At 41.6% G+C, this 11,640-nt stretch overlaps 1 protein-coding gene across 1 annotated transcript; it reads left to right on the top strand.

The window, feature by feature from the left end:
- Positions 1–4: 4 nt before the first annotated feature.
- LOC5509895 (acetyl-CoA acetyltransferase, cytosolic) lies at positions 5–6,760 on the top strand. The gene is made up of 7 exons (XM_001630345.3): positions 5–432; positions 1,152–1,333; positions 2,133–2,250; positions 3,766–3,909; positions 4,550–4,827; positions 4,982–5,092; positions 6,138–6,760. The coding sequence occupies exons 1-7, from the start codon at positions 237–239 to the stop codon at positions 6,306–6,308; spliced, it is 1,200 nt and encodes a 399-aa protein (XP_001630395.2). The 5' UTR covers positions 5–236; the 3' UTR covers positions 6,309–6,760.
- Positions 6,761–11,640: the final 4,880 nt, after the last annotated feature.

Below are 11,640 nucleotides of genomic sequence, written 5' to 3'. Positions count from 1 at the left end.
CATCCAACGAAATGAAGGAACATGTATCCCCTTTAAATCTTTTAACAACGAAAAAATGAAGTGAAGAAATTTGCACGAGAAGCAATTTTCTTCATTTTCAAAGCATCATTTTAAATACTTTTTACTTAGTGAAATTTTACGGGCTCCCTGTGGTTCATTTGTTTTCACAGTTTCGCACCTTGAAAAATCTTATCTCGATCTCGTTCTATTGACATTTACAAACTTCCCTACGCAAAATGAGCAATTCTTACCAAGAGCGAGATGTAATTATCGCTTGTGCAGTGCGAACTCCCGTGGGTTCACACAACGGAGACCTCAGTTCGCTAAAAGCTCATGAACTCGGTTCGATTGTTGTGAAAGAGGCGCTTTGCCGGGCCTCTATCTCTCCTTGTGACGTGTCAGAGGTTATTCTCGGCCAAGTTTTGACGGCCGGTAAGAGCACACTGATTGCAAAACGCAAACGTTATATCCCAAGTACTTATTGATGAATAGCTCCAGCTCCATGTTATTATCTTAGATGTTTTTATTGTTGGATTTGATAGTCTAGGAAAATGAATGAAATAATGGAAAATTAAACCAACCCAGACCTTTTATTTCCTGTGCATATTGTAATTACAAATTAGTCTAGTGTTCGCTGTTGTAGACCCAAGCTTAGACCAGTGCACCTGCTTAACCACTGTTTTTTTGGTACAATACGTTTGTATGTATTTACCTCTGTTTGGCAAAAAAAATGAACAAATTTAACCATTTATTTTGCAGTTTTGATCTTATCACATTTTTCTTTCTAACATAGTCGTAGTCAATCATACAATCAAAATCACAAATTCTCGTGCTGTGTGCAGTCAAATGGTTTATGATGTGACAGTGAAATCATAAAAGCCATTGATTAGTTTTGACAGTTGATTGACTATGCTCTATTCCCAAACCAGACAAGGATATTGGATTCACAAAGGTGGTGCAACAACAAATTTGGCTATAAACTACATAAAGCATGATAAAATCAGGATGGCATATTCAAGCTCACAGTGATTTAGATTGAATTTGGGAATCTATGGCAATTTCTTTTATTGAGTTTAGCCTTCCAATATTGACTAAAAACAATAACAAAGGTGTAGAGTTTTTTCATTTTCATTTTTCATTTTCATTCTTAGGACAAGGTCAAGGTCCTGCTCGCCAGGCTGCAATGCATGCTGGGATACCAGCCTGTGTTCCTGCATATGGAGTTAACATGCTGTGTGGATCAGGCCTTAAGGCTGTTGCCCTTGGTTACCAAGCTGTTGCCATGGGAGACTCTAATATTGTTGTAGCAGGTGGACAGGAGAGCATGAGTCAGGTAAAAGAATTGAAATTCTTTTTGTGAGGGGGGAGGGGATCGCGCCTGAGTTGTTAACATAAGGGGTGTTCACTGTAATAAATTGAGAGATGTGAGATTCCCCTCTCCTTTTTAGCCTTTTAATAGGGGACTTGTGCTAAGGGATCACATGAGTTTTGGGGTGGCAAACTAGCACACGCTCAGGCTTTTTAGCCGCAAAATAACATCAACAAAAAGCAATTTATTCAGCACTTACAAATCAGACAGAAAGTTTCTTTGTCAGAAAACGTTCATTTAAACATTTTTTTGTCGTTTTTTGGTGTGATGAGCACAGTAATTTCTGTGTTCATTTTGGCTTAAATTTGCCCCCCTAAAGGTCATGTGATCTCTTAGCGAAGTCCCCTATTGATGGTCGCTTAATAGAGGTACAGTACATGCAACTAATGTTTGCAAAGTTAAAAGGACATAGGGGATCGGATCTGCACTACTACACACAGCTTTTTGCAATTGCAGTGTACCTCTATTGATTGACCACCTTAAAGATGGATAATCTGACACCATTTTATGCTCCTGCTGCACATTACTGAGTCACACCTTTCAATTTCTATTGGCTAATGCAAGCACATAACCAATATATTTTCAATCAAATATCATCAATAATGTATCTAACTTCATCCATGGATTGTTATAATTGAGGTTTTTTTTTTAATAAACCCATGTAATTTCAATTGTAAACAACAACAAAGAAGAAGTTGACAGACAGTTGACAAGACATTTTTTTTGATAGAGGTATAAAACAAAGTTCGTTTTTTTGTACCAGGCTCCCCATTGTTGTCACATGCGACCTGCTCTGAAGTTTGGTGACATGACGCTGATAGACACAATGCTTAAGGATGGATTAATGGACTCGTTCAATAACTATCATATGGGAATTACAGGTAAGATAATGCCTTAGTTGCATTTTGAAGACTAAAAACAGGCCACAGTTCATGAAAATTGTTTGTCGTTAGAGGAGGGACTGAAGCAAGAATGTTTTTGGTTCTTGTTGTCAAGAAATCACAAATAGAATGCATATCATTAGAAATATTTTACATATAAAATGGAAATTTGGCAGTTTGTTCAGCTTGTGCTTTGGAACGATACAAATAATAGGGTAATTTGGGTTCAAAATGGCACTCATATACATATTATCCTCGTAATTATGCAGGAGGGGCACAATACAGAAATATTAAAGAATGTCAATCAACCACTTCAAATTTATTATTGTTTACCTTTAAAAATACAATAGTGTTTTTGCAAAAAATACAAAATAACCATCCACAATTGAGGTTTAATACCTTATTTTAATTTTTTTTTAATGCATCTCATTTACTTACTTGAATGCAAAAAATACAAAATAACCATCCACAATTGAGGTTTAATACCTTATTTTAATTTTTTTTTAATGCATCTCATTTACTTACTTGAATAAGCCGATGGAAATGGATTCTTTGAGGGAGTCACTACTGTACAGAAGCATACGGCGGCGTGATTGGCCTCCTTGAAGAATTAAATTTAGGGGCACAGCCACGCCCCTTCTGGTCATTTCCTTATAATTTTTGAAAATATTGTTGGGCGGGGCGGGGGTAGGGGCACGTCCCCCACTCCCTGCTTCACACCCCTTGTTGGCAAAAATGCTCTTGAGAAATCTTAGACTTTTTGCATATTGTCACCTCTTTCGAAAAAGGTTGCACTCAGAGAATTTATGTGTAGTCACAACCTGCATTGATTCATGGGTATTAGGCAAATAGGTGTGTATAAAAACAACTCTAGGTTTGGATAACTGTGGCATTCTAGTTTATTTTCCTGTAAACATTCGCATCGTTTTCAAAGAGAGGATTCAGCCATTTATGTGTTACCCATGAGCCACTGCGGGCTAGGACACATGGATTCTCTACGTCAACCTTATTCCATATAGGTGTATAAAGCTATGATTGCTCAAGTGTACTTTTCTTTTCCTTGTGTAAGCTCAAAGCTGGCATACTTTTTTTTTTGAGAAATTAGCATAAGCCCATTCTCCGGGACCCAGGGCTTCGCGGAGATCGGGCACACAGGAAGCGCGCGAGAAAATTGGGCACTGAACGACATCTTTCAGTGCTCTTTTGTGTGCCCGATCATCCGAGGATGACATAAGCCATGTCTTATCGTGGAAGCCAATCTCTGTAGAAGAAATGACAGATAATATTCTTGTGAACAATCGCTTATTCGTGACGCCTTTTCAACTAGCACGCATGCTGTACTGTATGTATTCAGTAAAGTCAACCCTTTTGATTGATGGAAGAGCATTTGTATTTTGAATTGCTTTTAGGTGGCCTCCGATTTCAAACTGTAAAAGCGATCTACGTATGTCGTTTAAATATAAATGGTATTTTATAGTATGTTGAATGAGGATTTCCTGCATTTCCTTCTAAAAGCTGAAAATGTGGCGAAACAGTGGGAAGTCTCACGGGAGGAACAAGATAACTTTGCTCTGACGTCACAGCAACGCACTGAGACTGCGCAGAAAGCTGGATACTTCAGTGACGAGATTGTTACGGTTTCTATCAAGACGAGGTCTGGTTAGTATTGTAGAGGAAGACGTGGGGGTGATGTTATTCCAGACGTAGGCAAAAAAAAACTAGAAAGTGAATGTGGGTGTACACAAATAGAAAAAAAGACCAACCACCATCAAAATCAAAGAGCATTGCGCTTTGATATGGCGCTATTTAATCGCACTTCTCTGATTTTCTGTGATTCTGAGTTTTCCCGTGTACTCTACCATCTATTGTTCTGCTCCTTTTTTCTCATAATTCTAAAATTCATTACGCTCATTATTTAATTATCTACGCGCACTGCTCTTTGTTTTCTAATAATTCCGTAGCGAATTGAAATTGTGTGACAAAAAAGAGCAGTACGCGTAGATAATTTACCCGCGTGGTAAATTGGAATTGTGAGACAACAAAGAGCAGTGCGCGTAGATAATTTACAGACGCGCGTGGCAAATTGAAATTGTGAGATAACAAAGAGCAGTAGGCGTAGATAATTTACAGACGCGCGGTGTAAATTGGAATTGTGAGACAACAAAGTGCAGTGCGCGTGGATGATTTACAGACGCGCGTGGCAAATTGAAATTGCAGTTCTTGTTGTTCATGCGCGTTTATTAATCATTTACATAAACTGAAAAAATCTTATGTTCTTATTGTAACCTTCCTTTTCCAGGTCTTACTGAGGTCAACTCAGATCAGTTCCCACGCCATGGCTGTACAATCGAAGGTCTAAGGAAACTTAAACCTTGCTTTCTGTTTGATGGAAAGGGCACTGTTTCCGCGGGCAACACTTCCGGGCTCAACGACGGAGCAGCTGTAGTGGTGCTAATGCCATACGCAGAAGCAAATGCCAGAAACGTCAGTCCGCTTGCTAGAGTAGTATCATGGGCTCAAGCTGGCGTAGACCCCTCGGTTATGGGGACTGGGCCAATTCCTGCCACTAGAAAAGCTGTAAGTTGCTTTTTATAGATCAAGATTACTTAGGCCTCGTCGAAGGTTTCATTTCCCCGGATCATTCCAATATGTCTACCTATACATATACCGATCAATATTATAAATGACAAGCCTGACAAGACTCGAAAGAAGTTTATTGTTATATTTGTAGTTGTCTAAAGCTGGATGGAAAGTTGAAGACGTGGACCTTTTCGAGCTGAATGAGGCTTTTGCAGCACAGTCATGCGCAGTCATCAGAGAACTGGGACTAGACCCTTCTAAGGTGAGACACAGGGAACTCTGGGTATACACCCTGCTAATGCGAGACACAGGGAACTCTGGGTATACACCCTGCTAAGGTGAGACACAGGGAACTGGGACTAGACCCTGCTAATGCGAGACACAGGGGACTCTTGGTATGTACCCAGCTAAGGAGAGACAGGGAACTGGGACTAGACCCTGCTAATGCGAGACACAGGCAACTCTTGGTATACACCCTGCTAAGGTGAGACACAGGGGACTGGGACTAGACCATGCTAATGCGAGACACAGGGGACTCTTGGTTTGTACCCAGCTAAGGAGAGACAGGGAACTGGGACTAGACCCTGCTAATGCGAGACACAGGCAACTCTGGGTATACACCCTGCTAAGGGAGAGACACAAGGAACTGGGACTAGACCATGCTAATGCGAGACACAGGGGACTCTTGGTTTGTACCCAGCTAAGGAGAGACAGGGAACTGGGACTAGACCCTGCTAATGCGAGACACAGGCAACTCTGGGTATACACCCTGCTAAGGGAGAGACACAAGGAACTGGGACTAGACCATGCTAATGCGAGACACAGGGGACTCTTGGTTTGTACCCAGCTAAGGAGAGACAGGGAACTGGGACTAGACCCTGCTAATGCGAGACACAGGCAACTCTGGGTATACACCCTGCTAAGGGAGAGACACAAGGAACTGGGACTAAACCCTGCTAATGCGAGACACAGGGAACTCTGGGTATAGACCCTGCTAAGGTGAGACACAGGGAACTCTGGTTATAGGACCCTGCTAAAGTGTCACAGAAACTGGGACTAAGCCTCCTTTCCATCCTTTTCTGGGATGCAGGGAACTGGGACTAGGTCCATGGTAAGACACAGGGAACTCCGGGTGTGAATCCTGCTTTGCTAAGATGCAGGGAGATGCTTGCGACTTATAAGCTAGAACGAACATGCACCTTGGAAATAGTATTTGGGTAGCCCGCGTGTTGTAGAAAAATAAGTATTTGAAAGGCGGCGGGAGTAGCCAATTGTTTCCATGGTAACGGATCTACACTCTTCACCAGGTGAACATTAACGGCGGCGCCATTGCTCTTGGTCATCCAATAGGAGCATCTGGTTGCCGCATACTCGTCACTTTGCTTCATAACCTTAGACGCACCGGCAAGCGAAGAGGCGTGGCTGCACTCTGCGTAGGCGGTGGAATGGGCGTGGCAGTGTGCGTGGAAAGATTGTAGCAACCAAGGAATATAGCATTTATAAACAAATTATGAAAGCAAAACGTTTCTTTTCGTAGAAGATGGTTAGTAGCGGGACGTATAAGTATGAATAGGCTCCGAGTGATGGCGTCACGTTTAAAAGCATTTTTGACAAGTCGGCCAAATTGGGGTTTCAAAGAGATGCCACGCGTCGGTCCTGGCTTGTTGGTAAAATGCCATTTTCCTCTGTGAGAACGGAATAGTTTAAATGACGCTGCGACTATTTGCCCCATCTACGAAATTACTCTGTTTTCATAAAGACATAAACATTTAATTTTTGCCACAATCACACCATCCGCCCTTTTATATCACCTTACCCCATCCCAGTCCAGCGTATGTTTTGCCAGGGCGGTAACAAGGTATAGTAGTATATATATTGTTTTCATTTTATTCCGATCCCAGGGCTAAAGTAAAATGATCCGTGATCCCGAGAGAATTGTCGTGATTCCAATATTTTGAAAATGATCCCTATCTCACCAGCATATTCTTGATACCTGATCCCCAAATAAACTAAGCTGGTCCCTGATCCCATATACCCTGTCATGCTATTATCATACCATCCCAACCTCCCTGGTAAATACAACCCTCTCTATCAGCTTTCTCCATCCCTTTCCAGTGTATGATTTCTTAGTATTAGATCATTCCACCATCACTAGTGTTATGTAAAGCGTCTCTTTATATTACCTTTTTCCATCCCTGGAATTTTCGTCTTTAATAAGACTTCTTCTCTTGAGTCTGCCCTGAAGAGTCGAATTCCAGTTTTTGGTGTATTCTATTAATTCTTCTGGTTCACGAACACGACTATTTGGGTTTTTTGTATTTATTCCTTTCCTGTGTATGATATTCTAGTATTAGATCATCCAACATAACTAGTTTGATGTAAACTGTCCTTTTATATCACATTTTCCCACCCCTTTCCAGTGTATGATATGCTAGTATTAGATCATCCAACAGAACTAGTGTTATGTAAAGCGGCCTTTTATATCACATTTTCCCATCCCTTTCCTTGGATGATATTCTAGTATTAAATCATTCCACCATTCCTGGGGTTTATGCAGACCAATTTTCTTTGTCACCTCTCCACATCCCCTTTTTTGTATGCGTATAGTGCATTAAACCCTGAACCCTCACCCTCATACTCCATCCCTGCTCCGATGACCTTCTCCATCACGTGACAATCCTCCTGCACCCGCATTCTCCCCACCCCCCCCCCCCCCCCACCTTATATCGCTTGGTGCCTGGCCCCTGCTTCTGCATGTGTTTATTCTATTAGCTTTGTTGTGTATCAACTGACGTTCCCATATCGACTGAAGTTTTAAATATTCTTCGAATTCTAACCGACAATTTCCAACATATTTTAATGTGTTGTGGATATATCGCCTTGGCCTCCTTTCTTAGAAATATTTGAATGTTTTCATTGTCCAGCACTGAAATGGCTTCCAGTCAAGGCACCACTCAGCAAGGCGCTAGCTCAAACAAAAAGAACCAAATCGCAAATATAATTCCGTGACTTTGGCATGTACTTCATGGCATAAAGACTACAACCCCAGCGTTAAACGATAAGCGACACCCCAACTTCTTACCCTAACCCCAGGGTTAAACGATAAGCGACAACCCAACTTCTTAACCCAACCCCAGGGTTAAACGATAAGCGACAACCCAACTTCTTACCCTAACCCCAGGGTTAAACGATAAGCGACAACCTAACTTCTTGCCCTAACCCCAGGGTTAAACGATAAGCGACAACCCAACTTCTTACCCTAACCCCAGGGTTAAACGATAAGCGACAACCCAACTTCTTACCCTAACCCCAGGGTTAAACGATAAGCGACAACCCAACTTCTTACCCTAACCCCAGCGTTAAACGATAAGCGACAACCCAACTTCTTACCCTAACCCCAGGGTTAAACGATAAGCGACAATCCAACTTCTTACCCCAGCCCCAGCGTTAAACGATAAGCGACAACCCAACTTCTTACCCTAACCCCAGGGTTAAACGATAAGCGACAACCTAACTTCTTGCCCTAACCCCAGGGTTAAACGATAAGCGACAATCCAACTTCTTACCCCAACCCCAGGGTTAAATGATTAGCGACAACCCAACTTTTTACCCCAACCCCAGGGTTAAACGATAAGCGACAACCCAACTTCTTACCCTAACCCCAGTGTTAAACGATAAGCGACAACCTAACTTCTTACCCTTACCCCAGGGTTAAACGATAAGCGACAACCTAACTTCTTACCCTACCCCCAGTGTTAAACGATAAGCGACAATCCAACTTCTTACCCCAACCCCAGGGTTAAATGATTAGCGACAACCCAACTTCTTACCCTACCCCCAGTGTTAAACGATAAGCGACAATCCAACTTCTTACCCTAACCCCAGGGTTAAACGATAAGCGACAATCCAACTTCTTACCCCAGCCCCAGCGTTAAACGATAAGCGACAATCCAACTTCTTACCCCAACCCCAGGGTTAAATGATTAGCGACAACCCAACTTCTTACCCCAGCCCCAGCGTTAAACGATAAGCGACAATCCAACTTCTTACCCTAACCCCAGGGTTAATCGATGAGCGACAACCCAACTTCTTATCCTAACCCCAGGGTTAAACGATAAGCGACAATCCAACTTCTTATCCTAACCCCAGGGTTAAACGATAAGCGACAACCAAGCTTTTTACCCCAACCCCAGGGTTAAATGATTAGCGACAACCAAACTTCTTACCCTAACCCCAGGGTTAAACGATAAGCGACAACCCAACTTCTTACCCCAACCCCAGGGTTAATCGATGAGCGACAACCCAACTTCTTATCCTAACCCCAGGGTTAAACGATAAGCGACAATCCAACTTCTTACCCCAGCCCCAGCTTTAAACGATAAGCGACAACCCAACTTCTTATCCTAACCCCAGGGTTAAACGATAAGCGACAACCAAGCTTTTTACCCCAACCCCAGGGTTAAATGATTAGCGACAACCCAACTTCTTACCCCAACCCCAGGGTTAAACGATAAGCGACAACCCAACTTCTTACCCCAACCCCAGGGTTAAACGATAAGCGACAACCCAACTTCTTACCCTAACCCCAGGGTTAAACGATAAGCGACAATCCAACTTCTTACCCCAGCCCCAGGGTTAAACGATAAGCGACAACCAAACTTTTTACCCCAACCCCAGGGTTAAATGATTAGCGACAACCCAGCCCCTAACCCTCACCCTAACCTTAGCCAGGGTTAGGGTTGTCGTTTATACGGGGCTTTCATCTATATGGCATTCAGCCATGAAGCAATTTAATTAAATGACGGAAGCGAGAAATGTCCAAGAAATGTCCCATCCATTTGTTGTGTTAAAAATAAGCGAGCCAAATGCCGGGGTCTCGTCTCTACTAAGCGAAACCTTTGCGACGTAATTTGATATCAAATGGAACCTATACCAGCCTGTCGAAGGAGGCAAAAGAACCGCTGTGATCCTAGATACAAATCCCCAAGATACTAATAGATACTAAAAACGGTGAGGGGGGTTACTTCATAAAAAAATAGATAATAAAAATAGCTATTTACCGAGTGAAAACAGCTAGAATCGATGGAAAGGTATTATAAATATGTTTTCTTATTTACAGCAACTTTTGTAATTTGTGTGGATCCTAGACTAATGTCTGATTACAACATACCTTGACTGGTTTCTGGTTTAGACGCTTGCATATTTCTATGAAATACGCAATAAAATAGTTATAATATGCATTTCTGAAACGTTTCTATACCGATTGCTAAGTTTTAAAACAGCAATCGTCTACTTTTGTACTTTTTGGCGCCGACAGAATGTTGTCGACTGTGAGACACGCTTGGATCACGCGCTTGGACGTCACGCTTACGGAGCGTTTAATATAAACAGGACTCGAATTGACCGGGATAAAATCAAATCATCCGAAAGAAGGGGATTTTTTTCCTTTTGAGATCGGCATATTTTTTGGACCAGTTTCTGATTTTTTTCAAACAAAAAAAAATGAAAGAAAGAAAGAAAAATGTTCCTACCCAGCTGCTATTTATAGAACAAATCCAAATTCCTACCCCCATATTTTTTATTCAGTTGTATTAAACTATGTGTATGTGTAGGATCGCCTTTTGAATATTTCACGCTAGTGATGACTGAAGTAGAAATTTAGCCTAATTCTGCTAAATAGAGCACAAATCGCTGTAAAAAAATATTTTGACGTATTTCTAGACGTACTCTATAATCCTATGCAGAAAATAGGTAAATTTGATTTTTTTTTCGTTATTTACAATTAGTCCCCTTGCTATTAGTATCTGTTTAGTTTCTGTTTAGTACTAAGAAATTTTAGTATCCAAGATCACCGCGGTGGCAAAAGAAATCCAAAAACGCGATGTCCATGGTGAGATGAAAGTTTTTCAACTTTGCTGATCTTGTCAGGGGCTCGTTTCTCAAAACATCCGAGAATTCTCGGGCCCGAAAACGACTTATTCTTTAAATTTGAAAAGCTGGCTAGTTTCTATAAAATTTATGGTAATACCATAAAATGAGTTGAAATATCGTCAAACGTCGTATTTTACCACAAAGATTCATGTAAAGGGTGATTCTCTTATAGATTTATAGATTTTGATCTTTCCCGAACTTCTCGGGCCCGAAATTCACATGGCTTTAATATTAAGAAAGTTCTCGGGACCTCGCAGTCACCCGAGACTTTCCGGTAACTTTCTGGCTTCAGCAAAACTTCGAAAATAGCCCTATTGAGCGTAATCATTTGAAATATGAACCAAGAGGAAGTTTAAACTGTTCTTAAACATGAAAGCGGTTCTCAAAAAGGAAAACATGCGAAATTTTGGGCAAAAATGCAAAATAAAGTTTTCGGGCCCGAAAATTCTCGGGTGTTTCGAGAAACGGGCGCCTGGCCACCACCAGTGGACAAAAAGATGTTCCACGAATCTGTAACGCTCCATGAAACTCTCTATTGTTTTGGCAAGTACCGCAAATCTGCTGTACTACGCTCGCTTGAGGAATGTGATAAGCGCAATTACCCCAGTGTTGCTATCCCCGCCATCAGAAGTGGTATCTTCGGTTTTCCAAAAGAGCGCTGTGCAGCTATCCTTTTTTTTGTGGTGATAACTTATCTACGTTCTACGAATCCTTGTTCTCTCGAACTAGTTCGGTTCACGACCTTTGATAAGCCGTTTTTAAAGAGCGCGCGTTATTGATACACCAAGAGCTGAAGGATTATGTGAATTGACAGTCAGTAATGTTTCGCAGTTGGGATAAACGTCTAAAGTTGTGTATTAACAAAGTACTACAGCCTCA

Source organism: Nematostella vectensis, chromosome 14, assembly GCF_932526225.1.
Source record: "Nematostella vectensis chromosome 14, jaNemVect1.1, whole genome shotgun sequence".
NCBI lineage: Eukaryota > Metazoa > Cnidaria > Anthozoa > Actiniaria > Edwardsiidae > Nematostella > Nematostella vectensis.
The sequence above is the reverse complement of the archived record's forward strand: the minus strand, read 5'-3'. Positions and strand labels throughout refer to the sequence as shown.